The sequence below is a fragment of the Coregonus clupeaformis genome, chromosome 16, assembly GCF_020615455.1.
Source record: "Coregonus clupeaformis isolate EN_2021a chromosome 16, ASM2061545v1, whole genome shotgun sequence".
In the NCBI taxonomy this organism is placed as follows: Eukaryota; Metazoa; Chordata; class Actinopteri; order Salmoniformes; family Salmonidae; genus Coregonus; species Coregonus clupeaformis.
The window spans coordinates 44,511,736-44,535,771 of NC_059207.1; the positions used below are offsets into that span (position 1 = coordinate 44,511,736).

The following is a 24,036-nucleotide window of genomic DNA, read 5'->3' on the forward strand; positions in this document are numbered from 1 at the left end:
CTTGTTCTTAACTCACTACACTAGTCTTTTGAAGGGCAAGTTTATGTGTTTGCTGGGACTGTATAATAGTAATGCCCTTCTTTCTCCCAACCACCCAGGGTCTGGTGACATGGATAGCCTCCCTAAGGTAAGAGAAGACTCCAACCCAACCCATACCATCACCAATTTTGTAGTGTATGTGGTTGAAATATTGGTACTACCGTTAATGGTTAATCTACCCTATAGAGTATGTATGGTATACAGATAGATAATATATTATATTTCTCTGTTGTGTGGTTGGTCCTGATCAGAACTCTCCTGGTAACCTGAGTATGAGTAACCAGCCGGGGACCCCCAGAGATGACGGAGAGATGGGGGGCAACTTCCTCAACCCCTTTCAGAACGAGAGCGTGAGTCCATACCCGCACCCACAGAAGTTACTCAAAGTGCCAGCGACACATATTTTAGCAGGACTGAAGATTATCTTTACCAACTTTCAAAATTAACATTAGCCTACCATCTATATCTTTTTTACATGGTGTTGATAATAAATATTAAAGGGCCTGGACACTGAAATGCTCCATTACCAACACAATATTTCACCAACCACCTCAGGTGTGTGCAGGGGAATTTCAGTGTGTGTGCCCTATTTGTTCATTCCATAAAAAGTGATGTGATTAGCTTCATAAGAGTATTGATAATATTTCCATAACCCCCTCTGTCCATCTCTCTCTCTCTCTGTCTCTCTCTGTAGTATTCTCCAAACATGACGATGAGTGTGTGAAGGCTCCGCCAGCTGGTCAGTTAGTGGTGTGGATTGGTGAAAGAGACAGGACGTGATGTAATCTTTGCCCAGTGGCTCTTCCTCTCTGTGCCCTGCCTACCAGGACAGTAGACCGAGGCCTCGTTCTTCCCCTGGCCTCTCTCTATCTGTGTTTGTTCTCTTCTTCTGTTTCCTCTCCCTTTTACACTTGTGACCTTCTACTTCGTTCATCACCTACCATCAGAGACTGTATAAAAGGAACGTCAATTCCAACAAACCAGGAAATAAAAATCTCTGTATATTTATAAATGTATGTCACTGTGCATACTCTCAGTCGTGATAACACAGAAAGATGTTCCATGCTCCACCATCTTGTGGAAAAGACACTGAAAACCCTCAAGTGTAAAGAAATCTGAGCAGATAGCTTTCTGGCCTGTCTCCCCACCTGCATTTGTTATGAGTCTTGAGATTTGATGGGCATGATGGCAACCACAGTCTATGATTGGATGAATTATATTGAGATGACAACTTCAGTCTCATTGGATATACAACAACCTGGGATAAAGCCTATTTAATGGCATCCTCCATCTCTCATTGGATGAAGATTATGGCAACCACAGTCTTTGATTGGAGAGGGGCGACAGCTTCAGTGATTTGAGATCTTCGTCCCACAATGTTTTTTAGTTTCACCTCCATACACCTGGATCTGATGTGCTATGTTGACTGCAGAGAGAGAGAGAGTGCGAGAGAGAGAGAGTGCGAGAGAGAGAGAGAGAGAGAGAGAGAGAGAGAGAGAGAGAGAGAGAGAGAGAGACAGTGAGAGAGATCATTCAGTACAGTATGGGCCATATTTTCAATTCTGTCTTTTATTGGTTGGTTGATTTTGTTTTGTGTGTTGAATGGTTTGAGAATGTACTCATGATTGTTGCGTTGTACACTGTGTAAGTGTACTGGCTGGAGAGTATTGTAAGGCTACATCTTATCATTTACTGGGAGCATCCTTATATCTATGTCTTGACCACGAGCATCAACACCTAAAAACAAATAGAGATTCACCAATCTAACAATGACACATCTGAAATGGAGAGAACAGAGAAAATGCAAGCAGTTGGTTGTCTGAAAGATAACTATTTTCTGCCTTGTCAAAAGGATGCAATGTCTGTTATGATTTTTCAAAGAATACAAGACTGTAAATCGAAATGAAAAAGGAAAACAAAAAGTTCAGCAATTGTTGACAATGGTTGTAGGGATTTTTGTGTGAAGGTATTATTAAAAACATGCATTTAAATCATTTTCTTAATTAATTTATTATTGTCATCCGGAAAAACTGTGATATTAATGTATTTTGGAGAGTATGTATACATTTTAGTAATTTAGCAGACGCTCTTATCCAGAGCAACTTACAGTTAGTGACTGCATACATTTTCATACTGGCCCCCCCGTGGGAAACGAACCCACAACCCTGGCGTTGCAAGCGCCATGCTCTACCAACTGAGCTACAGGGGACTATAGAGGCGAAATAGGTGTGTTTTGTATTATTTTAAACCTAATCCTTAGCCCATGTTAGTTTATTACGATATTATTTAGAAGTCCATGACTTGTGGATTTTACTATTCCCTCCTGTAGATCTAAATCTCACGCATCTAACTCCTCTTCTTTATGTATCTGTAACACATGGAGGGATGGACAGAAAGAGAGAATGAAAGAGAGAGGGGGAAGATGAACTAGGGGACACAAATACAGAGCCGTTTGTTTTAATGTTAGTTTAAAGTCACAAGTATGAATAATGAAAGATGCATATTTTTTTCTATGAAATTTGACAATTTACACATTTTTGGATTCCAAATGTTGGTAATGTTTGCTTCCATTTGTGATGTGTTCATTTTCTTCCTTTTTCTTTTGTTGTTTTCTTTTTACCTCTGTATGTTTTGTAAATACACTGAGAAGTACTACATGGGTTTTGAATATGCTGGTATAAAGCTTCTCTTCCCACATTGAAAATGTTGACTCCTTGTGTATGTCTAATGTGTGTGTGTAGGCTTATGATGTGCATGCATGTGTTTACACAGGCAGCTCAATTCTATTTTTAGTTTTTTTAGTACTTTTTATCCCTTTTTTCTCCCCAATTAATTGTTACAGTCTTGTCTCATCAATGCAACTCCCCTACGGACTCGGGAGAGGCGAAGGTCGAGAGCCATGCGTACTCCGAAACACGACCTTGCCAAGCCGCACTGCTTCTTGACACACTGATCGCTTAACCCGGAAGCCAGCCGCACCAATGTGTCAGAGGAAACACTGTCCAACTGATTAGCAAAGTCAGCTTGCAGGCACCCGGCCCACCACAAGGAGTCGCTAGAGCACGATGGGACAAGGAAATCCCCGCAGGCCAAACCCTCCCCTAACCCGGACGACGCTGGGCCAATTGTGCGCCACCTCATGGGTCTCCCGGTCACGGCCGGCTGTGACACAGCCTGTGATGCAGTGCCTTAGACCGCTGCACCACTCGGGAGGCCTAGGCAGCCCAATTCTGATATTTTTTGGGTCGTTTGACCAATCACATCAGATCTTTTCAAATCAGATCTTTTTCAGAGCTGATCTGGTTGGTCAACAAAAAAAAGATCAGATTTGGGCTGCCTGTCTAAACGCAGCTAATTATGTGCATGTGTCTGTCAACAACAACAGCAGTACACCACTTCCCAGTGAGCTAAATTATATACATTTGCTTTTTCAAAAGGGTAGGAAGCATGAGTTTTTACTCACCAATGTAACAACACAGTGTGGTCAAAGACTTACCTATAAGTACAAACAAGTATGTTTGTAGAAGGCCTGCTGCTAATCAGATGGGGGGAGGAGAGGAGGTATGGGGCACACGTGGGTTACTGGGGGTGCCCTGCCTTGATTGGCTAACTGATTAATATTTATTTTTACTGCATAATAAATAAATGTGACTGGTCAATTGTGTGAGTAAGGGGCTAGGCCCAAGCCTATAGGGGGCCCAAGAGTGGCTATAAAATAAAATAATATGATTTCTGTATCCTGCCCTGATCATACCTGCTTGCTCTAATTGTGTAGTACTTCGTCTGTTCTCCTTTTTGTGTGTTCTCTGTGAAGTAGGCTATGGGAGTTTTGTAACTTTTTCCCACCTTGGCTTAGTCCTAGCGCGCTAGCTGACAGACATCTGGAATCTATGTATTTTGGATTTCCCTGACTCTCCCTCGGCCTAATGAAGCGCCCGCCTCCCCCTCACTTTGGTAGCTAACTCAGACTGCATTCTTTTAAAAGTTTTACCATCGGATGGGCCCCAGCCATCAATCTGTAAGTCTCTGCTCTCTCTTTGCTTTTAATCTGTGATGGAATTTAAAATCACATCAAAAACGTATCATCAAAACATTATGTGCTTTTAAAACACCTCCCTGTGATTGATCAATTTGAAGAAAGAAGTTCAACAATAGGTTGAAACTGAGTGGAAAACATGGTCGTTGACATTGTGGATGTTGTTTCAAAGCCTAACAACGAAATTGACAGCACTTTCTAAGGTGATGATTAATTCAAAACAACTATATGTATGTTAGAGTTTATGCATAAGCATAGGCCTATATATGAGCCCAAGTTCGAAAAAAAAACATGAATTAAAATAATGGTTGTGCCGTTATAAAATACATAGCCAACCACATATTACACATGGCAGAAAAACATTTAAAAAATACTGATTTAAGATATATTTGTTACATAATTGGTCTAGCCTAAATTAAACAAATTCAGATTTAGCATACAATTATAGTGAATTTGTTTTAGATTTTGAATAGCCTAATAGGGAATTTTTGTTATTTTCATAATTAATAGACACACTACCTTTAGCTACAGAATATCTCACCAGCTACAGAATATCTCACCACCGTGAGTTTCCATCTCCTCCCTTCTCGCCTTCATTCCTTTCTCAAGCGCGCAGAGAGAGGGGCTGTCAACAGTTCAATGAAATATGTTTCGTTGTGAAAACATATTACTATTGGTGTTCCCGAACAGATTTCACTAGGTTTCGCAAATTAAGCACTGGGTAGCTGCAGGAACAGGGTTGGAGAGCCCATGGCATATAGAGGTTGGTTCAAAATATCACCTGTGGCGCAGCGAAATTACCGGAGTAGCCTACCCAACATGAGTGAAAAACGTAACTGTAGGAAAGTGGCCTCCATTCGCTAATCCAGTCCATACGGATTACGTCTTTTTTGTCTTGCCCCTGTTCTTGACCATTTGATAATGTGCCATTCTAAATCGAAACTAATTTTACATATTAGTAAAGACATGATTACATTGAGTATAGTCTGATGGGTGAAAATATAATCACTTTATGAGCGAACAGCATGTGCAGCCTGAGGCAAGGAATGCAAGCTTTTTTTTGCAATTTAAATCATTATTATAAACTGGGTGGTTCGAGCCCTGAATGCTGATTGGCTGACAGCTGTGGTATATCAGACGGTATACCATGGGTATGACAAACCATTTATTTTGACTGCTCTAATTACGTTGGTAACCAGTTTATAATAGCAATAAGACACCTCGGGGGTTTGTGATATATGGCCAATATACCAGGGCTAAGGGCTGTGTCCAGGCACTCAGCGTTGCGTCGTACTTAAGAACAGCCCTTAGCCTTGGTATATTGGCCATATACCACCTCCTCGGGCCTTATTGCTTAAATAGCCTATAGTCACATCATGCAGCACATATATCTTTTTATTTCTAAGGCATTCTAAGGTTTGTATCATTCACAACTAAAGTTGCCTAATAACTCAAAATCTAGCATATAGGACCTGTTTCAAATGATCACTTTTACACTCAACTTCATATGCACGCACTCGCTCCGGAATAGGAAATATATTCATTATATTTTATTCAGCTAAGTTCAGTTATATTCTTCTTACTATAAAATCATATAATATAAAATAATGGCACTGTACTTATAAGCATATCTTGTCTGCAAAATGAACAAGCCTACAGCCTATGGCATGGCTTATAGCCAGATAACATAGGCCAACTCATATTTTGTTCTTCTGAAATACATTTTCTTCATATCATAATGTTTCTTTAGACCTGCCAAAAATAAATAATGAATTTATTGTGATGGTGTATATTCAATGTATTTATTATACTTTTTTAAATGTAGATGTTCCAATGGCACGCATCAGAGGCTTGTATGCTGCTTGTTTGAGTGGAGCCTGGAGATGCTAAACATGTTTATGTTTAATTAATTAATGGTAAATTACCGTGAGACCGCAAGACTTTTGCATGACAATAACCGGCTGACAAATTTTCATGACTGCCACAGCTCTAGCTCCGCCCCGACTCTACCGTACTAAACTATACTTTTCTTTACTATACTGTACTCTACTGTTCTGTTCTGTACTATACTCTACTTTTCTTTTCTTTACTGTACTGTAATGTACTGTACTCTGCTGTCCTCTACTGTATTGTGCTGTACTGTGCTGTCCAAACTTGTTAAACATATATGTCTATGATTGGTTCGGACGGACCAAATTTGAACCAATCATAGAAGTCTACCGCACCAAAAAAAAGACTTTTTTGAAAAGAAGTCGGTCTGGACAGGACCAAAATGTGGAGTCGGTCAATGCTTACTTGATGTGTTGTCAGATTACACTACTGTGCACAGTGAGTGATCAGCAAAGATACATATAGATGTCGAAGTTCAAATTAAATATATTCCAATGTACTTACTAGAAATGGCAAATGGACATTGGGAGGGTGCTCTATCATTCTCACAAAATGAATTTACAGTTTGCCGTAAAAGCTTGGACAGATTAACTTGTAGAAAAAAGGAAGGGAAGCACTGCTGGGATACAGTAGAACATTGTAGGTTGAAAGTGCTCTTTGGTAAAGGGGTTTTAAGGGCTCCCGAGTGGCGCAGTGGTCTAAGGCACTGTGTCTCAGTGCTTGAGGCGTCACTACAGACCCCCTGGTTTGATTCCAGGCTGTATCACAAACGGCCGTGATTGGGAGTCCCGTAGGGCGGCGCACAATTGGCCCAGCGTTGGCCGGTGTAGGCCGTCATTGTAAAAAATAATTTGTTATTAACTGACTTGCCTAGTGAAATAAAGGTTAAAAAGAGCACCAAGGCACACCTTTTTTTATGTTAGGGCACTCTTCATTTAATTACAATTTATTTATTGTTATGGCATGTTCAATAGAACAAAACCTTTCAAACTCTGACGTGTTTCGGCAGCATGGACTTAGTCAGGGAGTACAATGATCCTATGACACAACATGCCTTCTTTTGAACAAATCATGATCCAATCAACCCTGATTGAAAAGGGAGTTGTTACAGAATGGTCATTGGTGGACAGTGCATAGTAAACAACAATAGGCAATATATATTAAAAAAGGTGAAATAAATATTCTATCAAAATGCATAAAGGTTAGAAGTATTAGAGAGACACAACAGTTCTAGCCTTGAATAAGAATGGGCAAAAATAGTGACAACAGGGGAGCCATACATAAAATGTAAAAAGTACACTAGATGGCAGCAAACATGGACCACAACACAATAGATAAAACATCAAGTTCCAACTCCTCTAGGGCTAGGCCTACAGGAAATGTGTAGAATCTGCAGACAAACTTCTCTGGAAAGGTTTTGGCAACCACCTCTGGAAGTGTTTCCAGCACCCACCTCTGACAGTCCATTTTTTACTTTACACAGGGGAGAACATAATATAAGAACGAACTGTTCTAGGTATCTGGGACAAAGTCTGAATGCAATTCTAAATAATTGAAAACCAAAATAAGCAGCTTTATTTTCAGCCCACACATTTAGCCCATAAAGGTGCAATTATTGTATGTGGGTCTTTCTATAAATAAAGGGGCCAATGTGTGACATCAGGGTCAAAAGTAAAAAATGGTTTGACATACATTTATATCATTTAGCAGACAATCTTTTTTTTATGGGGGGCTTGGGGGTAGAAGGATTACTTTATACTATTCCAGGTATTCCTTAAAGAGATAGGGTTTCAAGTGTCTTCGGAAGGTGGTACATACATTTAAATATGATTTTCTTGCAGCTTCACATGTGTAGTCAGAGGAATACAAGTCTAGGTAGGCACAATGAGACCATAACTCCACCTAGCAACAACAAAACATCTACATGTCATTCAAAATGTCACAAGAAACATGGATACGGCATGTTTCTTTGTCATGACTAGTTGCCGGGTCAACTTTTCTATCATTTACAGCCATGCTAAACATTCCTGAAGAATGAAAAAGATAAACAACAGCATTTCTATATGTTTTAATAGTTGATATAATATAATTGACAATAATAACAAATTATGAAATAATTATAATCAGTAAACTCTTCAAGCATTATGTGTGTGTGTCTGTGTTTTCCTCTGTCCTTGTTTAATCCACTTCTTGTCGCTCCCTGAAAGCGCATTGTAGCCTGAGGGGAGGAACCTTCACTCCTCTCCCCAATGTACTTTGAGAGGGAGGTGAGGAATGGGGGAAAGTGGAGAATCTCAATTGCATTTCCTTGATTCCTCACGTCCTCTCTCCTTACCTCCTTCTGAAAACCCATTGGATAAGAAGGTGAGAGGGAAAGACCTCTGACCTTCTCATCCAATGGGTTTTGAGAAGATGATGAGGAGAGAGGATGCGATGAATCAAGGGAATGCAATTGAGATTCTCTCAAGGCCAGAGGAAGCAAGTATTTGACAGCTATTAAAGCCCCCATGCAGTCGTTGTAGTTTTAAATCAACACTATGTCTAATAAATCACAGTTTGTGTTTATTTAATGAATATAACGCCAAAATATATTTGTTATCATTTATTTCCCTGAGCCTCCTTTTGGTGCTTGAAATGTTAAGTCTGGTCGTGTGGGCATTAGGAAACAAATGTGAAGATATTTACATACACAGCCCTGATTGGCTGATAGGATGGTCTAGAGCCCACCCCCTTGCCCAGATGAACAGTCATTGATCTATTATAATCAGATTTTGATTCGATTTTTAGATTTATTAGGATCCCCATTAGCCGACGTCAATGGCGACAGCTAGTCTTACTGTGACGCACATTGTGACGTCATGATGTGGGCCAAAAGTTCCATCCCACCTGAACAGGCTGAAATTCCAGGCATTTTTTTCAAACCGCTCTTAGACAAAAAGGGCGTTATCATCATTTTCACAATTTCAGAGTGTTATTTTGACCTCATATTAGGGCCGGAACGATAACAGTATCGCGATACTCGTTAGTATCGTGGCAAGGAAACAAAAAACTTGGCGGATTTAACTTCTTTAGGAAAACAGCCCTAATAAAGGGAATGATGTTGGAAACAAACATCATTATGTTGTCATCCAGAGTCACATTTATTTACTTTCAAAGCTATAGCAGACAATATCTTAGATACAGCAGGTTTGTGGCGCAGTGGTCTAAGGCACTGCATCGCAGTGCTAGCTGTGCCACTAGAGATCCTGGTTCGAATTCAGGCTCTGTCGTAGCCGGCCGCGACTGGGAGACCCATGGGGCGGCGCACAATTGGCCCAGTGTAGGGGAGGGAATGGCCAGCAGGGAATGTAGCTCAGTTGGTAGAGCATGGTGTTTGCAACGCCAGGGTTGTGGGTTCGATTCCCAAGGGGGCCAGTATGAAAAACAAAACAAAAAAACATGTATGCACTCACTAACTGTAAGTCGCTCTGGATAAGAGCGTCTGCTAAATGTTTTTATATCTTGTGAAAAAACTTAAATTATTATGAATGAGTTTGTGACAGCTCCAAAGTGTTGTCCACTACAAGACATGCTCACTGGTACCTTAGTTTATAGAAAGAACCATGAATACACAAGCCAATATTTTAGATCAGTGTAGCCTACTCACTCCAAATCCTGTAACCTAAACCATTTGGAGGTCATGTAGATATTCATGCTACTGCCTCTCGTTATGTCTGCTAAACTTACCAGCTGGCCGGTAAGAAAGCTTGGTCTGGCTGGCCATATAGCTAGGTCCGGCCAGCCTTCATGACAGATAGATAGGTCTGGCCGGCAAGATAGCTAGGACCGCCCGGTCGGCCGGCCAGATAGCTAGGTCCGGCCGACCACATAGCTAGGTCCGGCAAGATGGCTAGGTCCGGCTTGCCGGCCAAATAGCTTGCTCCGGCCGGGCGGCCAGACAGCTAGGTCTGGCAGTGAGTGCAGCGCCCACTCAAGACTTTGGGGGCCTGCTGAAAACGCTGGACATGGAGGACCGCAGCTGGGTAACTCCTCCTTTTTTATAAAACTGATGATAATTTACTGCATAATTTACTGCACTCTAAAATGAAATTTGAGGAACAGCAAAAACAAGAAAAATGGACTTCAGCCATTATCACCTTGGCTGCTGTAGCTTCACTCACCTCAGTTGATAGGGGATTTAACGTTCTACAAACACGTCATACAGCAATTAGCTGCTATGCACTAGCTCACCACCAGGATTCAAAACTCTAGTTTAGTTTCATGTCAAGTCAAATTGCCTTGCAAGTTGCCATAAACTATGTTTTGAGAGAAAAGTTGCGCTGTTCAGTGTGACGCGCTCTCAGCCATTCCTCAATGCTCTCAGCAGAGAGGAAAAGACGAATCGATAGGGATAACTGGGCCCAAAATCGGTCTTCTCCAGCAGGTGGTGTTTTGTCGTTTTCTTTCGCTCACCAAGCGAGGAGTTTTTGTATGGAGGTCAATGAGAGCGTCGAATTTGGTTAACAAAAATGTTATGGCTTATTTGCTACGTATGGTTTAACTGATCGAATATAAGTTGTGTAATGATTAGGTTGTTATGACTGTACTGATTTAAGTAGGACACGTGACATAACGGCAACTTCCAGAAAAAACACTTTATATCGGAGTTGTGCCTGGTCATCACTAGTTACCACAGCCACAAAGTCCTAAACCCCGCCCATTTCTAAACTTCTGGTCCCATCTGATCTTGCTCCTCCCGACTGCTTTCCATTTTGGAAGACCTTTCTTTTCATTGTTAGAGCGGTCACTATAGTATCTAGTCAATATAATGGATAATCTGTGCTTTCAGCCATCCAGGCAAATAGCCTGCTTGTCAACTCTGAGCCATCTGCATGGTCCTAAAGCTAGCCCGAAAACTGCTAAACTGCATTTGCCTTTTAATCGGGATTGGAATGATTTTAGTAGCCTATTTTAAATTGTTGGTGTTGATCTAGGGCAGTGGTCACCAACCTTTTCTGAGTCAATATCACTTTCTGAGTCAAAAAGCAAGCCAAGATCTTAACATGACTTATAAAACGTATCCAATGCAACATTAACCAATTAAAAACAGTTCTGTAGCAATGAGATTTATGCAATAGGCTAAAGGCCGAATACAGTTGAAGTCGGAAGTTTACATACACTTAGGTTGGAGTCATTAAAACTTGTTTTTCAACCACTCCACAAATTTCTTGTTTACAAACTATAGTTTTGGCAAGTCGGTTAGGACATCTACTTTCTGCATGACACAAGTAATTTTTCCAACAATTGTTTACAGACAGATTATTTCACTTATAATTCATTGTATCACAATTCCAGTGGGTCAGAAGTTTACATCCACTAAATTGACGGTGCCTTTAAACAGTTTGGAAAATTCCAGAAAATGATGTAATGGCTTTAGAAGCTTCTGATAGGCTAATTGACATCATTTGAGTCAACTGGAGGTGTACCTGTGGATGTATTTCAAGGCCTACCTTCAAACTCAGTGCCTCTTTGCTTGACATCATGGGAAAATCCAAATAAATCAGCCAAGACCTCAAAAATAAAATTGTAGACCTCCACAAGTCTGGTTCATCCTTGGGAGCAATTTCCAAATGCCTGAATGTACCACGTTCATCTGTACAAACAATAGTATGCAAGTATAAACACCACCATGGGACCACGCAGCTGTCATACCGCTCAGGAAGGAGACGCATTCTGTCTCCTAGAGGTGAATGTACTTTGGTGCGAAAAGTGCAAATAAATCCCAGAACAACAGCAAAATGACCTTGTGAAGATGCTGGAGGAAGCAGATACAAAAGTATCTATATCAGGACAGCTAGGTTCGGCAGTCCAGATAGGTTGGTCCGCTCGGCCGGCCGGCCAGATGGCTAGGTCTGGCCAGCTGGCCGGTAAGAAAGCTTGGTCTGGCTGGCCATATAGCTAGGTCTGGCCAGCCTTCATGACAGATAGATAGGTCTGGCCGGCAAGATAGCTAGGACTGGCAGGTCGCTAGGTCCAGCCAGCTTTCCGGCCAGATGGCTAGGTACAGCCGACCACATAGCTAGGTCCGGCAAGATGGCTAGGTCCAGCTTGCCGGCCACATACTTGCTCCGGCCGGGCGGCCAGACAGTTAGGTCCGGCAGACCAGATACCTAGGTCCAACCGGCCGGCCAGATGGCTAGGTCCGGCCGGCCGGCCAGGTAGGTCAGACTGGCCAGATTGGTAGGCCCGGCTGTCCAGATTGGTAAACCCATCCGGCCAGATTGGTAAGCATGGCCGGCCAGATTGGTAGGCACGGCCGGCCAGATAGGTACGGCCGGCCAAATAGTACCAGTCCGCCGGCCAAATAGGTCCGGCCAGATAGGTTGCACCGCCGGACGGCCGGCCAGAAAGGTAGGTCCAGTTGGCCAGATAGCTAGGTCCAACCATCCGGCCAGATAGCTACGTCCGTCCGGCCGTACGGCCAGGCAGCTAGTTCCTGCCGGCTGGCCGACCTAAAGGCTAAGTCCAGCTGGCCGCCAGATAGCTAAGTCCAGCTGGTCGGCCAAATAGCTAGGTCAGGCCGGCCGGCAAGATGTCCAGGTTCAGCCAGCCAGATAGTACCAGTACAAATAAGGTCGGTCACCCTACCAAACATCCTTGCTAAAACATACTGTAGGTCTGTCTGCTGCCTTTTCGTTGTCACAGTGTCACGCCCTGGCTCTGGGGACTCTTTAATGTTGAGCCAGGGTGTGTAGGTTTGTTTAGTTTCTATGTTTAGTGTTCTATGTTCATGTTCTAGTTCATGTGTTTCTATGTTGGCCGGGGTGGTTCCCAATCAGAGGCAGCTGTGGCTTGTTGTCTCTGATTGGGAACCATACTTAGGCAGCCTGTTTTGCACTTGTCATTTGTGGGATCTTGTTCCGGAGAGGTTTGTGTTTTGTTAACCTTAGGACTTCACGTATCGTTTTGTTGTTTTGTTATTGTTAATAAAGTACTCATTAAAAGATGTACGCATATCCCGCTGCGCCTTGGTCCGGTTCTTACGACGATCGTGACAGAAGATCCCACCAAATAAGGACCAAGCAGCGTGTCCAGGAGCAAACGCTGGAGGTAACGCTAGTGGATGTCCTCCTCGGTGATCTTCCCCCAACCGAGGAGGACATCCACTAGCGTTACCTCCAGCGTTTAAGTAGGACACGTGACATAACGGCAACTTCCAGAAAAAACACTTTATATCGGAGTTGTGCCTGGTCATCACTAGTTACCACAGCCACAAAGTCCTAAACCCCGCCCATTTCTAAACTTCTGGTCCCATCTGATCTTGCTCCTCCCGACTGCTTTCCATTTTGGAAGACCTTTCTTTTCATTGTTAGAGCGGTCACTATAGTATCTAGTCAATATAATGGATAATCTGTGCTTTCAGCCATCCAGGCAAATAGCCTGCTTGTCAACTCTGAGCCATCTGCATGGTCCTAAAGCTAGCCCGAAAACTGCTAAACTGCATTTGCCTTTTAATCGGGATTGGAATGATTTTAGTAGCCTATTTTAAATTGTTGGTGTTGATCTAGGGCAGTGGTCACCAACCTTTTCTGAGTCAATATCACTTTCTGAGTCAAAAAGCAAGCCAAGATCTTAACATGACTTATAAAACGTATCCAATGCAACATTAACCAATTAAAAACAGTTCTGTAGCAATGAGATTTATGCAATAGGCTAAAGGCCGAATACAGTTGAAGTCGGAAGTTTACATACACTTAGGTTGGAGTCATTAAAACTTGTTTTTCAACCACTCCACAAATTTCTTGTTTACAAACTATAGTTTTGGCAAGTCGGTTAGGACATCTACTTTCTGCATGACACAAGTAATTTTTCCAACAATTGTTTACAGACAGATTATTTCACTTATAATTCATTGTATCACAATTCCAGTGGGTCAGAAGTTTACATCCACTAAATTGACGGTGCCTTTAAACAGTTTGGAAAATTCCAGAAAATGATGTAATGGCTTTAGAAGCTTCTGATAGGCTAATTGACATCATTTGAGTCAACTGGAGGTGTACCTGTGGATGTATTTCAAGGCCTACCTTCAAACTCAGTGCCTCTTTGCTTGACATCATGGGAAAATCCAAATAAATCAGCCAAGACCTCAAAAATAAAATTGTAGACCTCCACAAGTCTGGTTCATCCTTGGGAGCAATTTCCAAATGCCTGAATGTACCACGTTCATCTGTACAAACAATAGTATGCAAGTATAAACACCACCATGGGACCACGCAGCTGTCATACCGCTCAGGAAGGAGACGCATTCTGTCTCCTAGAGGTGAATGTACTTTGGTGCGAAAAGTGCAAATAAATCCCAGAACAACAGCAAAATGACCTTGTGAAGATGCTGGAGGAAGCAGATACAAAAGTATCTATATCAGGACAGCTAGGTTCGGCAGTCCAGATAGGTTGGTCCGCTCGGCCGGCCGGCCAGATGGCTAGGTCTGGCCAGCTGGCCGGTAAGAAAGCTTGGTCTGGCTGGCCATATAGCTAGGTCTGGCCAGCCTTCATGACAGATAGATAGGTCTGGCCGGCAAGATAGCTAGGACTGGCAGGTCGCTAGGTCCAGCCAGCTTTCCGGCCAGATGGCTAGGTACAGCCGACCACATAGCTAGGTCCGGCAAGATGGCTAGGTCCAGCTTGCCGGCCACATAGCTTGCTCCGGCCGGGCGGCCAGACAGTTAGGTCCGGCAGACCAGATACCTAGGTCCAACCGGCCGGCCAGATGGCTAGGTCCGGCCGGCCGGCCAGGTAGGTCAGACTGGCCAGATTGGTAGGCCCGGCTGTCCAGATTGGTAAACCCATCCGGCCAGATTGGTAAGCATGGCCGGCCAGATTGGTAGGCACGGCCGGCCAGATAGGTACGGCCGGCCAAATAGTACCAGTCCGCCGGCCAAATAGGTCCGGCCAGATAGGTTGCACCGGCCGGACGGCCGGCCAGAAAGGTAGGTCCAGTTGGCCAGATAGCTAGGTCCAACCATCCGGCCAGATAGCTACGTCCGTCCGGCCGTACGGCCAGGCAGCTAGTTCCTGCCGGCTGGCCGACCTAAAGGCTAAGTCCAGCTGGCCGGCCAGATAGCTAAGTCCAGCTGGTCGGCCAAATAGCTAGGTCAGGCCGGCCGGCAAGATGTCCAGGTTCAGCCAGCCAGATAGTACCAGTACAAATAAGGTCGGTCACCCTACCAAACATCCTTGCTAAAACATACTGTAGGTCTGTCTGCTGCCTTTTCGTTGTCACAGTGTCACGCCCTGGCTCTGGGGACTCTTTAATGTTGAGCCAGGGTGTGTAGGTTTGTTTAGTTTCTATGTTTAGTGTTCTATGTTCATGTTCTAGTTCATGTGTTTCTATGTTGGCCGGGGTGGTTCCCAATCAGAGGCAGCTGTGGCTTGTTGTCTCTGATTGGGAACCATACTTAGGCAGCCTGTTTTGCACTTGTCATTTGTGGGATCTTGTTCCGGAGAGGTTTGTGTTTTGTTAACCTTAGGACTTCACGTATCGTTTTGTTGTTTTGTTATTGTTAATAAAGTACTCATTAAAAGATGTACGCATATCCCGCTGCGCCTTGGTCCGGTTCTTACGACGATCGTGACAGAAGATCCCACCAAATAAGGACCAAGCAGCGTGTCCAGGAGCAAACGCTGGAGGTAACGCTAGTGGATGTCCTCCTCGGTTGGGGGAAGATCACCGAGGAGGAGGCCGTCCGCTACCGGAGGGCGATGAGGGAGGATGCCCAGGCAGGAGAGGAGAAGCGGCGCCAACCGGGCCGTCGTCGGACAGGCGAGAGGCAACCCCAAGAATTGTTTTGGGGGGGGGGCACACGGCATGGACGACGGGGCTGCTGGAGGCAGCTACAGGGCGAGTTTGTGGACTAGGAGAGGAGGCCACCAGGTTACTGGGGCCATTGGTCAGGAGGGAGAAGGAGAGTGTGGAGGCACGGCGAGAGGAACTGAGTAGGCAGCAGAGGGAGCTGAGGTTTATGAGGAAACCCAGTCCCGCTCCTCGCACCAAGCAAGTGGTGTGTGTCACCAGTCCGGTCCGGCCCGTTCCTGATTCCCGCACAAGGCCAGTGGTGTGGGTTCCCAGTACAGTCAGGCCCGTTCCTGCTCCCCGCACTAAGTTAGTGGTGCGTGTTCCCAGTACGGCCCAACCCATTCCTGCTCCCCGCACTAAGTTAGTGGTGCGTGTTCCCAGTCCGGCCCAACCCGTTCCCGCTCCCCGCACTAAGTTAGTGGTGCGTGTTCCCAGTCCGGCCCGACCCGTTCCCGCTCCCCGCACTAAGTTAGTGGTGCGTGTTCCCAGTACGGCCCAACCCGTTCCTGCTCCCCGCACTAAGTTAGTGGTGCGTGTTCCCAGTACGGCCCAACCCGTTCCTGCTCCCCGCACTAAGTTAGTGGTGCGTGTTCCCAGTCCAGCCCGACCCGTTCCTGCCCCTCGCACCAAGCCAGTGGTGCGCGTCGCCAGCCCGGTCCGGCCTGTTCCTGCCCCTCGCACCAAGCCAGTGGTGCGCGTCGCCAGCCCGGCCCGGCCTGTTCCTGCCCCTCGCACCAAGCCAGTGGTGCGCGTCGCCAGCCCGGCCCGGCCTGTTCCTGCCCCTCGCACCAAGCCTGTGGTGCGCGTCGTCAGCCCGGTCCGGCCCGTTCCTGTGCCCCGCACCAAGCCAGTGGTGCGAGTCGCCAGCCCGGTCCGGCCTGTTCCTGCTCCCCGCACCAAGCCAGTGGTGCGCGTCGCCAGCCCGGTCCGGCCGGTTCCTGCTCCCCGCACCAAGCCAGTGGTGCGCGTCGTCAGTTCGGCACAGCCCGTGCCTGTTACACCGGTGCCTGGTCAGGTACCGGTCAGCTGCTCCACACCGGAGCCTAAGCAATCTGCTCCACCGATGTCCAGTCCAGCTCCAGCCAGCGGGACCAGACCAGGGGCGCTACGGGGGGTAGCTAGAGAGTGGTGGTCACGCCCGGAGCCGGATCCGCCTCCTAGGTTTATTGTTTAGTTTCTATGTTTAGTGTTCTATGTTCATGTTCTAGTTCATGTGTTTCTATGTTGGCCGGAGTGGTTCCCAATCAGAGGCAGCTGTGGCTTGTTGTCTCTGATTGGGAACCATACTTAGGCAGCCTGTTTTACACTTGTCATTTGTGGGATCTTGTTCCGGAGAGGTTTGTGTTTTGTTAACCTTAGGACTTCACGTATCATTTTGTTATTGTTAATAAAGTACTCATTAAAAGATGTACGCATATCACGCTGCGCCTTGGTCCGGTTCTTACGACGATCGTGACACACAGCCTAAATGTCAATCACCAAACGATGGGACTAATGCAAGTGTGGATTAAATCGACTTCAGTACATGCTGTCAAAAGGCTTCATTCTGCAATAATAGGGATGGGAGTAACAGCAAACTAATTTTGTTTACAACATTGTACATAAAACAGCACTACCATGCTGCTCTTTTTATAGTTGTATAAACTAAGTGGAGAACATTATTTATCTCCATTCAGCGCCACTCTAGTCTTGAGGGGCGTTTCATTAAAACATGCATCCAATCCCTTTGATCCCTTACATAACTAGACTAATCATATGCTTCAATGTGCCGCGGTTCACAGTGCTGTGGCAAGACAGGACAATGATAGAGGTTCCGCTAGTGATGTTAAATTGCAGGCGCAAATACGGCGATTTAAAAACGATTTGGTGCTCAGTTGAAAAGTTAACCCGCTGAAAAATAAAACATTACAAAAATAAAAGCAGTAATTTTCAATGCATGAGATATATGAGGTGTGCCGTGAGAGTGTGAGAAGCAGGTCAAATGCGTGTCTCACGGCCAATGCGTGAGAGTTGGCAGCTCTGACTTTGACAGCTCATGTTTCTCATGTGTAGGACATAAAATGGCCTACAAACCTTTTCTGTATTGTTTCTTATATGCTGGTGAAATTTAGGCCATTTATGCAGTTGATATAGTTGGCTTGGTGAAAATAAATGAAGCAAGCATTTCACCAATTTGACTTCTGGACTACTTGGACTACTAAAGCCCAATTCAAAACCTGCTTACAAGGAAAGTCCCGTTGCTAATAGCCACGCAGTTATTATTATGGGGATCAGCTGACACAAGCTAAATATTAGCACGTGATGACACATCTCAAAGTGAAACTTAACTTATCCAGTTAACTGGTTCAATCCAAAGTGCACTAATGCTCAACTTTGAGTCCTCTCAACACCTGCTGAGCATTGTTTAAAGAAAGATGTTGACTTTACCTCAACTTGGTGTGCTGTGAGAGTGTCAGAAGAGGGTCAAATGTGTGTGTCTCACGGCCAATGCCTGAGAGTTGGCAGCTCTGACTTTGACAGCTAATTTTTCTCATGTGTAGGACATAAAATGGCCTACAAACCTTTTCTGTATTGTTTCTTATATGCTGGTGAAATTTAGGTAATTTATGCAGTTGATGTAGTTGGCTAGGTGAAAATAAATGAAGCAAGCATTTCACCAATTTGACTGCTGGACTACTTTAAAGCCCAATTCAAAACCTGCAAGCCAAGCAGTTATTATTATGATGATCCACTGACACAAATTAAATATTAGCACATGACACATCTCAAAGTGAAACTTATCCAGTTAACAGGTTCAATCCAAAGTGCACTAATGCTCAACTTTGAGTCTGTTCAACACCTGCAGAGTATTGTTTAAAGAAAGATGTTGACTACCTCAACTTGACTCAAGATCATTATTATTTACCTAGGTAAGTTGTATACACACTTTATTTTGATGTGGTAACACCTTCAAATGTAAGTATTTATAAAACAGCATATTGCCATTAGCCTTGCCTGGAAACCCTTTGAAAGGTTTATGTATTTATACTTTCCTGTGGATATGTTCTCATGTGCCCACCACCGAAAGGACCAGCCGCATGGACAACCGGTAAAGTAGCCTACTTTAACATGTCATTTTATTCAACATTCTGGCATGTAGAGGTTGTGAGAGGAAACCTTCCTGACTCAAACTATCATATCTGCCCGACATAGAATTCAATGTAATTCTCAATGCAATTCAGCGTAGGGTTTCCAGGCAACGATAAGCCTAGCTGTTGGGCGCTTTTGAGTCATTTGGACCCAATCCAATGACCATCCTCTTAAGGCACTTGGCGCCTGCCAAAATAATGTGAAAGTAGCTTTTGATGCATGTAATTGTTCTTCTGCCTGTCTTTATTGTCCAGACCCAAACACAATGCCTATTTCCTACGGTTATAGGTGTTTAAAAAAAAATGATACTGTACATAGCCTATGCTATATAGCCTATCCCAGTACATTTTTACATGCAAATGGCAAGTTTAAGAATATAGCTAATTAGCCTACAAGAATGACATTTCATAAGAGAAACATTGTTTGTATAGGGCTATAACTTTTTGTTTTGTTTTACGAGCTTATGGAACAAAAACAAAGAATTAAGTAACTATGCTGTGCTGAGCTGTGGTGCTTGTGGGAAGTCGTAAGTCCGACATGATCAAGTGCTTTTGAAGTCGGACCAATTCTTCAACCATTTACACTACGGTCAAAGTAGCTGCATTATCCACATTGATAATTGTCAAAACCGATATGTTGTCATATCGGTGTGCTGTGAGAGGCCCCCAAAAAACAAAACAAAAATGTATAAATAAATGTATTTCACAATAGTAGTGCACTGGGCCTTACAACTCCTGTATTAGCGGAATAATGTTTCACTTCTCTTATTGACTTCTCTAACCCCAAACCCCGGTCTCTGGGTTTAGAAACTCTGTGGCAGCATTTCAAGACAACTCTGAAAAACACGAGATCAAATCATGTCGTCAGTGATCATCAAGTCGGAAAGTCGGAGCTCTAGAAAGATGGCAGAGTTTCCAACTTGGAATTCCGAGTTGGATGACCGTTCAAAACGATTTTTCATAGTCTGAGCTTGTTTTCTTTCGAGTTCCCAGTTGTCATGAACACACTGAAGTCGGAGATTTCAGAGTTCCAAGTTGTTTTGAATGCGGCATTAACAGCAGTCGAATGTCACAATCTGCTAATCAAAGTTACTAAAGCACACACCAATTTTCACCTAGGTCCGGTTTCCCAAAAGCATCTTGGCTAAGTTCATCGTTAGAACCTTTGTAGGAGCATCGTTAAATCTCCGAGCTGTTTTCCAAAACCATCATTATTAAAGTTGCACTTGAAAACGCTCTTTATTTACCGACTGCCTCAGACCACTCGTAGAACAGCTAAGTACGTTGTTAGATGCGGGTTTCCCTACCGCGTCACTTTATACACAGAATAATCTCCTCTAAATAGAATCAAGATATTTGTCTCTGTGACCACCGACAACTTCACAAAGAAATTGACTACAAATACAAAGTTGCCAATGTCTTTGCAATTGTTACAAACAAGCGAAGGATAAAAATATGCTTCAAATGAAAACAAGATGACTGTGTATTGTAAATTCTAATTAATAATAAGGAGAGACAAGGTCAATCACCAATTAGGATATTACTTTATTCAAAACGTATTAATAAGGGAGCAGGTCACACCACACACATACAGTGGGGGAAAAAAGTATTTAGTCAGCCACCAATTGTGCAAGTTCTCCCACTTAAAAAGATGAGAGAGGCCTGTCATTTTCATCATAGGTACACGTCAACTATGACAGACAAATTGAGCATTTTTTTCCCAGAAAATCACATTGTAGGATTTTTAATGAATTTATTTGCAAATTATGGTGGAAAATAAGTATTTGGTCACCTACAAACAAGCAAGATTTCTGGCTCTCACAGACCTGTAACTTCTTCTTTAAGAGGCTCCTCTGTCCTCCACTTGTTACCTGTATTAATGGCACCTGTTTGAACTTGTTATCAGTATAAAAGTCACCTGTCCACAACCTCAAACAGTCACTCTCCAAACTCCACTATGGCCAAGACCAAAGAGCTGTCAAAGGACACCAGAAACAAAATTGTAGACCTGCACCAGGCTGGGAAGACTGCAGCTGCAATAGGTAAGCAGCTTGGTTTGAACAAAGCAACTGTGGGAGCAATTATTAGGAAATGGAAGACATACAAGACCACTGATAATCTCCCTCGATCTGGGGCTCCACGCAAGATCTCACCCTGTGGGGTCAAAATGATCACAAGAACGGTGAGCAAAAATCCCAGAACCACACGGGGGGACCTAGTGAATGACCTGCAGAGAGCTGGGACCAAAGTAACAAAGCCTACCATCAGTAACACACTACGCCGCCAGGGACTCAAATCCTGCAGTGCCAGACGTGTCCCCCTGCTTAAGCCAGTACATGTCCAGGCCCGTCTGAAGTTTGCTAGAGTGCATTTGGATGATCCAGAAGAGGATTGGGAGAATGTCATATGGTCAGATGAAACCAAAATAGAACTTTTTGGTAAAAACTCAACTTGTCGTGTTTGGAGGACAAAGAATGCTGAGTTGCATCCAAAGAACACCATACCTACTGTGAAGCATGGGGGTGGAAACATCATGCTTTGGGGCTGTTTTTCTGCAAAGGGACCAGGACGACTGATCCGTGTAAAGGAAAGAATGAATGGGGCCATGTATCGTAAGGGCATTGAAGATGAAACGTGGCTGGGTCTTTCAGCATGACAATGATCCCAAACACACCGCCCGGGCAACGAAGGAGTGGCTTCGTAAGAAGCATTTCAAGGTCCTGGAGTGGCCTAGCCAGTCTCCAGATCTCAACCCCATAGAAAATCTTTGGAGGGAGTTGAAAGTCCGTGTTGCCCAGCGACAGCCCCAAAACATCACTGCTCTAGAGGAGATCTGCATGGAGGAATGGGCCAAAATACCAGCAACAGTGTGTGAAAACCTTGTGAAGACTTACAGAAAACGTTTGACCTGTGTCATTGCCAACAAAGGGTATATAACAAAGTATTGAGAAACTTTTGTTATTGACCAAATACTTATTTTCCACCATAATTTGCAAATACATTTTGTCTGTCATAGTTTACGTGTACCTATGATGAAAATTACAGGCCTCTCTCATCTTTTTAAGTGGGAGAACTTGCACAATTGGTGGCTGACTAAATACTTTTTTTTCCCCAATGTAAGTGAATAGAGTGAGCGCTCTGCAATAATGAGGCTGGCCGAGAGCTCCCACATACAGAGAATACAAAAATATTTTATAGCAAAGATACACCCTCTTAGTCTACATGACAAACAGCAGATGTGTGGAATGGGTCAAAAGGTGAGGCTTGGTATATGAGAAAAAGAGTATCCCCCAGCCAGATAGCATTTGCTGTGAAGACAGTTCTTACTGTATAGAAACCAGAGTTTGGCCCCTAAGACAAGGTTCCGCTCATCATTATCCATACCCGATCCTCCCTGGTACCTCCCAGTACACAAACACCAACCCGTTCTATGGAATGCAGGCTCAGTCAGACCGGAGACATCTCCCTCACATGCACCACTAATCATAGAATGGAATGTGGCTGTTGGTTTTATCACCTTTATCACCAGGTGTAAATATTTCAATGATATTGAAATACATTTCATGTTCATTCAATTGAGTTTTATTTGGCTACTGTCTGTTTTTGACTCAATATATTTCATGATATGTAGCCTAACCGGTGCGTAATGATGTGCCACCTCTTGATTTAGTGCATAATTATAGGGTAAGCATTAGAATAAGTGCCTCAATATTTGCAGCCATAGGTGATATCTCTCTAGGCCGCCTGGACTCAGACTAAATCAAATAAAACATTTATTTGTCACATGCACAGAATACAACTGGTGTAAACTTTACCGTGAAATGCTTGCTTATGAGCCCTTCCCAACAATGCTAGATGTAACATAGTAAACGTCAATCCGGGACACTGAGGATGGGTGGGCATAATAACGCAAACGTCTAGTAACCCAAAGGTTGCATGTTTGAATCTCATCATGGACAACTTTAACATTTTAGCAACTTTTTAACTACTTGCTATTTTGCAACTACTTAGCATGTCAGCTAACCCTTTCCCTAACCTTAACCCTTTTAGCTAACCATAACCCTTTAACTTAACTCCTAACCTTAACCCCTAACCCCATGCCTAGCTTAAAATAGGTCAACTTGGCCACCAGAGGGATGTATTTAAACCTCCAAATTCAAGGTGTACGTTGCCCTTCACTTGGTTTGTCTCAAGTGTAGAGTGCCAATATTGCATGATAATCACATCCTTGACTAGGCTACTTACTAATGTTACAAAATTCAAAAGGCTTGTTTTTGCATACATGACAAAATCCCAAGTTTTTGCATTTTTGTATCACATACATCCATGTGTTTTTATGGGGAAAATATAAAGGTCTATACAGTCGTGGTCAAAAGTTTTGAGAATGACACAAGTATTGGTCTTCACAAAGTTTGCTGCTTCAGTGTTTTTAGATATTTTTGTCAGATGTTACTATGGTATACTGAAGTATAATTACAAACATTCCATAAGTGTCAAAGGCTTTTATTGACAATTACATTAAGTTTATGCAAAGAGTCTATATTTGCAGTGTTGACCATTCTTTTTCAAGACCTCTACAATCCGCCCTGGCATGCTGTCAATTAACTTCTGGGCCACATCCTGACTGATGGCAGCCCATTCTTGCATAATCAATGCTTGGAGTTTGTCAGAATTTGTGGGGTTTTGTTTGTCCACCCGCCTCTTTAGGACTGACCACAAGTTCTCAATGGGATTAAGGTCTGGGGAGTTTCCTGGCCATGGACCCAAAATGTTGATGTTTTGTTCCCCGAGCCACTTAGTTATCACTTTTGCCTTATGGCAAGGCGCTCCATCATGCTGGAAAAGGCATTGTTCGTCACCAAACTGTTCTTGGATGGTTGGGAGAAGTTGCTCTCGGAGGATGTGTTGGTACCATTCTTTATTCATGGCTGTTCTTAGGCAAAATTGTGAGTTAGCCCACTCCCTTGGCTGAAAAGCAACCCCACACATGAATGCTCTCAGGATGCGTTACTGTTGGCGTGACACAGGACTGATGGTAGCGCTCACCTTGTCTTCTCCGGACAAGCTTTTTTCCGGACGCCCCAAACAATCGGAAAGGGGATTCATCAGAG

General features: G+C 43.8%; 1 protein-coding gene across 1 annotated transcript in view; it reads left to right on the forward strand.

Moving 5' to 3' along the window:
* Window positions 1-2,176, forward strand: part of LOC121584987 (single-stranded DNA-binding protein 2) — a 113,890-nt gene extending 111,714 nt beyond the window's left edge. Inside the window, exons 15-17 of the mRNA XM_041901274.2 lie at window positions 99-127; window positions 291-389; window positions 734-2,176. Coding sequence (XP_041757208.1) covers window positions 99-127; window positions 291-389; window positions 734-763 — 158 coding nt within the window. The 3' untranslated portion in view covers window positions 764-2,176. The remainder of the gene's footprint in view (window positions 1-98; window positions 128-290; window positions 390-733) is intronic.
* The last annotated feature ends 21,860 nt before the right edge of the window (window positions 2,177-24,036 follow it).